At 52.1% G+C, this 6,353-nt stretch overlaps 1 protein-coding gene across 1 annotated transcript in view; it reads right to left on the reverse strand.

The window, feature by feature from the left end:
• Positions 1–223: 223 nt before the first annotated feature.
• Positions 224–6,353, reverse strand: part of HADHA (hydroxyacyl-CoA dehydrogenase/3-ketoacyl-CoA thiolase/enoyl-CoA hydratase (trifunctional protein), alpha subunit) — a 28,671-nt gene continuing 22,541 nt past the window's right edge. Inside the window, exons 14-16 of the mRNA XM_018575087.1 lie at positions 4,751–4,865; positions 3,024–3,169; positions 224–697 (exon numbers count right to left, since the gene is read on the reverse strand). Of these exons, the coding sequence (XP_018430589.1) occupies positions 552–697; positions 3,024–3,169; positions 4,751–4,865 (407 nt within the window). The 3' untranslated portion in view covers positions 224–551. The remainder of the gene's footprint in view (positions 698–3,023; positions 3,170–4,750; positions 4,866–6,353) is intronic.

Below are 6,353 nucleotides of genomic sequence, written 5' to 3' on the forward strand. Positions count from 1 at the left end.
CCTCCACACCTCCCTCTATATCATGTCCCAGCATTTCTTGTAGCAACAAACTGCTGTTATTAAGGACTGTGATATCACCAGGATCGCAGATCATCCTCCAGGGACAACGGCGAGGAGGCCATTTCCTACTGACCCCAGAACTACATCTCCCACATTGTCTTTCTGAAACAAAGTCTAAATAACCCCTTAAAAGAAAAAAAAAAAAAGAGCCGAGACACGAGAGTGAAAACGAAACATTTTATTGATCATTGCCCACGCTGCATGGAATGGACGCATTGCCGGGGCTCGGACGCCTCGCTCCCTCACCCACAGTGGACATTCGGGGGGGTTAAGTCTTTTTAGCCGGCTCCAAGTGCAAAAAATGAAACTCCATTCGAGAAAAAGCTTCTTCGGTGCGGGGGACACGGTGCCCCCGAGTAATCGTAGGCCTAAGGCACGCGCGGCTTCAATCTTTAGTGGGGCGGTTTCAAAAGCCTTCCCCCTCTCCTCCGTACAATCACAGGTCTCGGGGGGGCCGAGATACTGGTCAGGGGCCCCGACGTGGGCACTGGTTAGTGGTGGAACTTCTTGCTGGGGTCCTTGGCGTGGTCGAGCAGTAGCTGGCACGGGGTGAACTGGCTTCCGTACGCGCTCTCGTACTTCCTCATCTTCTCTACGACGCGACGCGCACCGTAGGCGTCTGTGTATCTGAACGGGCCTGCGTGAAGAAGTACAAAAAGGTTTCATATGTAAAAGGAAAGATCACCGAGTTATGCAGAACCTTTCGTCCTAAAGTCCCTTCTGAAAAATAGCTGTGCACTTCCCGCACCTTAAGCCTCATCTGCACTGTAAGCTCATCTAAGGCACTGCTCTCTCTGACTGCAGGTTTCACCTCATTCGGTGATGTCACTACTCTGCTGCTCAGTGTTGTCCTTGCTGGAGGGGGAAGCCGTACCCGAGGACCTGCAGTGCAAGGATCTCCCTGCTTCATCCATCCTTTGAATCTGTGCTTCCTACACCTCTCTTGCTTCCACATAACCCCACCAATCACCAAATCAGTCTGATGGATCAGTCACAGGAAACAAGTCCTGAGATTTGATGATGTCACTACTCTGCTGCTCAGTGTTCTCCTTGGTGGAGGGGGAAGCCGTACCTGAGGATCTGCAGTGCAAGGATCTCCCTGCTTCATCCATCCTTTGAATCTGTGCTTCCTCCACCTCTCTTGCTTTCATATAACCCCACCAATCACTAGACCAGTCTGATGGATCAGTCACAGGAAAGTAGTCCAGAGATTTGATGATGTCACTACTCTGCCGCTCAGCGTTCTCCTTGCCGGAGAGGAAGCTTTACCTGGGGACCTGCAGTGCAAGGATCTCCCTGCTTCATCCATTCTTTGAATCTGTGCTTCCTCCACCTCTCCTGCTGGCTGCTTCTTCATCATCATTACCCCCCCACCAATCATCAGATCAGTCCCAGGAGAATAGTCATGAGATTCAGTGATGTCACTACACTGTTGCTCACTGTTCTCCTTGATGGAGGGGGAAGCCGTACCTGAAGACCTGCAATGCAAGGCTCTCCCTGCTTCATCCACTCTCAATCTGCACTTCCTACAAATCTCTTGCTTGCATATAACCCCACCAATCATCAGATCAGGTCACAGGAGAATAGTCCTGAGATTCAGTGATGTCACTACTCTGTTGCTCAGTGTTCTCCTTGCCGGAGAGGAAGCTTTACCTGAGGACCTGCAGTGCAAGGATCTCCCTGCTTCCTACACCTCTCTTGCTTCCTTATAACCCCACCAATCATCAGTCTGAAGGATCAGTCACAGGAGAATAGTCGTGAGATTCGGTGATGTCACTACTCTGCCGCTCACTGCTCTCCTTGCTGAAGACTCCGACACGAGGAAGCCAAGCTCCGCCTCTACCAAGATGGCCTCACCCACGCAGAGACAGTGCAGAACAAAGGCAAGGCAAGTCATGAAAGATCAGCAGCAGAGACCCCCAACAGGCAATACTGGCGGCTAGTCCTTTGGCCTCTGCTTCCATCTGTTGGGTCTCAGCTTCCAGAGTTCAGTCCTTCGTTAATGCCATTTTATATTGATAAATGACTAGCTGTATTGTTAAACCATTGCTGCAACCGTGCATCCGACCTGAAATGAACCGCTTCCATCTCCCTGCAGTACCGGGAGTTCACACTGGAGGGAGGGAGAGCACCGGGGGACAATCAGGTGTGCTGAATGTAATATACTGACCAGAAACATGCTTCTAACAGGGGAGAGAAGACGACCTCATCACCCTTCTGCTGCTCCTTCACTGTCCAGTCATAGGCCGGGAGGCAGAGGGGTGGCCTAGCTGTATTGCAAACAACAGCTCACCAACCTGCCTGTGTTGCCTGCCAGGGCTCTGCAGATCTCATAAGGTGACATGCAAATCCCTTGGCAGCTAAAAGCTCACCTGTATACATACTTCATACGAGTCAGAGGTTTGTCCTAGTTCAGCCTTCAAAACATCTGCATGGAGCTGGGTGCAGAGCGCATGGAGCTGGGTGCAGAGCGCACGGAGCTGGGTGCAGAGCGCACGGAGCTGGGTGCAGAGCGCACGGAGCTGGGTGCAGAGCGCACGGAGCTGGGTGCAGAGCGCACGGAGCTGGGTGCAGAGTGCATGGAGCTGGGTGCAGAGCGCAGGGAGCTGGGTGCAGAGCGCACGGAGCTGGGTGCAGAGCGCACGGAGCTGGGTGCATGGATAAAGGTGCACGGAGCAGGGTGCACGGGTCACTATGCTTGGATACCACAGATAAAAGGGAATGTGCACAATTACAAAGAACCGATAACCCCGGATCCCCCTGTCTCCCGAAAAACTCTCCAGAGGAAGGTGTAAAACAGGACGGCAAACAACCATCCGCCTACTAGCCACTGCTAGGGACTCATTGACTTGTCAGTCAAAATCGTCTTATTGACATTCCTGATGGGTCTGAATGTTCCTCGCTCACACAATGTCCGCCTCCCAGGCCCGAGCTGCACAGGAAGAACCAAACTTCCATCTTACCTCCAAGGCACGGCGGGAAGCCAAGACCAAACACGGCGCCGATGTCTCCTTCAACGGGATTGCTGAGAATACCTTCCTGCAAGCACATCACGGCTTCGTTCACAAACCGGGTGACCAGACGCAGCTGGATGTCCTCGTCGGAGGAGCTGCAAGAACATTGATGGATCATTATTACTCGCAAAAGGAACATTTAAAAAAGGTCAACGACATCCCAAAAAATATTTTCTGTGGTTGCCGGTGTTCTATCAAAGTCTGTGACTGCGTTAGAATGCGTGACCGGTGCCGTGGTCACACCTTTTAACGTAATCACGCCCACTTTTTCGGCAGTGGAATGTGTGACCGGCAAAAGGTGAAGAATTCCAACGCTTTGTCAGCTGTTCGCAGGGCAGATCGGCATGGCAGATGGTATGTGCCGGAGAACCGATCTGTCCTGGAACAGCCGATCATTCCTGAAATGTCACTTCTATCCGACTATGTGACTGCGATCTCACATTCCACCCCACTCCCAGAGTCAGATAGAAGTGACATTTCAGGACCGATCGGCTGTTCCAGGGCAGATCGGTTCTCCTGCACATACACTCTGCGATGCCAATATGCCCTGGAACAGCTGACAAAGCGTTGGAATTCTTCTTCTTATTGTTATAGAGGATTTATAGAGCGCCAACTGTGTGCGCAGCGCTTTACAATATAGGGCAGACATTGCAATCACAATTCAAGACGAGGTAAGGAGGGCCCTGCCCCTGAGAGCTTACAATCTAAAAGGGGAGGGGCCAGTGATACATGAGGAGGGAGCTGTGTGCGGATGAGTGGTCGAGCGGTTAGGTTGAGGTGGGATCGGCTTCCCTGAAGAGATGAGTCTCAAGGGAACGCCTAAAGGCAGTCAAGGTGGGAGACAGACGGACAGGTTGGGGTAAAGAATTACAGAGGATGCGACAGACTCTAGAGAAGTGCTGGGAGGCGAGCATGGGAGGAGATGACAAGGGAGCTGGAGAGCAGGAGGTCTTGGGATGAGCGCATGGGACAGTTAGGGTGATACTTTGAGACAAGGTTGGAGATATAGCCGGGGGCGGAGTTGTGGACGGCTTTATAAGTGGTTAATATTTTGAATTTTATCCTTTGAGAGAGTGGAAGCCAGTGCAGGGATTGGCAGAGAGGGGCGGGGGATGGAAGCCAGTGCAGGGATTGGCAGAGGGGGGTGGCAGACACTGAGTGATTGGTTAGGTGGATGAGTCTAGCAGCTGCATTCATGATAGACTGAAGGGGGGAGGAGCCTGTGTAGTGGAAGGCCAATGAGGAGGGAGTTATGATAGTCAAGACGAAAGATAACAAGTCAGTGGATGAGTAATTTAGCGGTTTCTTCACCTTTTGTCGGTCACATATTCCACCGCCAAAAAAATGGGCGTGATTATGTTAAAATGTGTGACCGGTCACACATTCCAACCCAGTCACAGTCTTTGATAGAACACAGGCAGGCTGAATCACAGCAAGAATGCTAGAAATATGTTTTAATTGGGTATCATTTGCCAGGGGCGTCCCGAGGCTGTGTGTCACCCTGTGGGCGGAGACCGGCTGACACCCCGCCGTGACGTCATCGCGGCGGCTATCTTAATAGGGGGTGACACCAAAATGACTAACAGTCACCCCTCCAATGATGGCACCCGGGTGCGGGCCGCAGCCCCCGCGTGACGGCACTTCCACTTTATCCATCATGGCAGCTCAGGACTTACACTTCGGGTCTGGCCTGCAATTTGAATTTCTCCAGGAGTTCCTCTGTACCGGAGTTGCTGGCTCTCTCCTTCACTCCCTGCTGGTAGATGTAAAAACCTTTCCCGGATTTACGGCCTAGGAAAGAAAAAACAAAAAGGAGGTTCAGGAGCCGGCGGTGAGGAGGAGATAAGGAGCAGAGTTCCGACAAGTGATCCCTCCGGGAATACAGCTCATGGATTGGATGGACGATACACAGGCAACACCATAAACAACCTCAATGTTCATCATGAACGTGACCTTAAAGTAGACTGTAGGGCACCGGGGGGGGGGTCCCATAATGTACACGGGCAGCAGGCTGTGGCAGAAAAGAAGTGCGGCGGACAAATGAAGCCGGAATACTTGTAAATGCCAAAAAGATAAGACCGGCATTCAAAAGGAGAACTACGGGGTCAGGGCTTTTCCCCATAGTTCTCCTCAGGGTAACGGGGGGACACAAACTAGCGTCCTCCCGTCACCCTAAGCTCAGTATATAGGGAGCTACAGCTCGCGGTATACTGAGACGCCGCAGCCGGAGCGGATCCCGACATCGATGTCTGGATCCGCCCAGCTGCGTGAGTGACAGCTGCCTCTGCCTATCTAGAGGCAGAACCAGCTGTACCCGCCCCCTCCCCCGTCCGTTCCGCCAGTCGGCGCTGGAGGATCGGAGTGGGGAGGGGGGAATCCCTGCAGGGAGCCATGAGTGACAGTCACGGCTCTCTGCAGGGACAGGAGAAAATTCCCGCGCTATCGCGGCAAATTACTGCGCGATATCGCGCTCCAATGCATTTCAATGGGGCAAAGGGTCCTGCTGTCGCGGGTCGTGTGTCGCTACAGCAGGACCCTTTTTGGAGCGGGTTTAGCCGCGATTCAAGCTTGCTCAATGAAAGCTTGAACGCGATGTCGCGCAATATGCAACTCGCACGACAAACGCGCGATTTGCATATCGCGCAGTGGGAACGGGGCCTTAATGTTTTGGGAGTGTAACAAGTTTAAGATGTACCCGGACCCCGAGAGCAAGAACGCAATATACTGCGGCTTATCAGTTCTTACATGCGGCGGCGGCTACATTAGCTTTCTTTTTAGGCCAAGAACATTTCCTGCAAGTACAGAATATTCCCCGTTGATCCTGCCAGGAATCTCGCTTCCGCTTCCTGCGCACGGAACTGAAACCTCAAAAACGATGGGATCAGCCATCTCCTGCCAACTACAAAACACCTCTTTGTGTTAAGAAGATGAGGAGGGGAGAGGCGACTGTGGTCACCTAGGGTGACAACGCTGCTCTGTCATTAATACAGTACGATGAAAGTGTTGTCACCCGAAGGACAGGAAGTGTGTTACTGGCAGGATCATCAGGTGACAATGAAGAGAAAATAGCCTGAAAAAAGAAAATCTGGGAAATATTGAACTTACATGGGATGTCAGGCAATCATGAGGGAGCTTGATGGGAATAATTCTGTCCCACCACAGGTGGTCAATCTCAATGCTGGTCGGGGTGCAATTCAGATGATCCTTTGCTAAATAGCTGTTGCAACCCCATGTGGAATGGAGAAGGAGAAGAGGCCTCCCAAAAAAAAGAATTGGAGT

Source organism: Nanorana parkeri, unplaced genomic scaffold, assembly GCF_000935625.1.
Source record: "Nanorana parkeri isolate BGI_ZX_2015 unplaced genomic scaffold, ASM93562v1 scaffold3532, whole genome shotgun sequence".
Taxonomy (NCBI): domain Eukaryota; kingdom Metazoa; phylum Chordata; class Amphibia; order Anura; family Dicroglossidae; genus Nanorana; species Nanorana parkeri.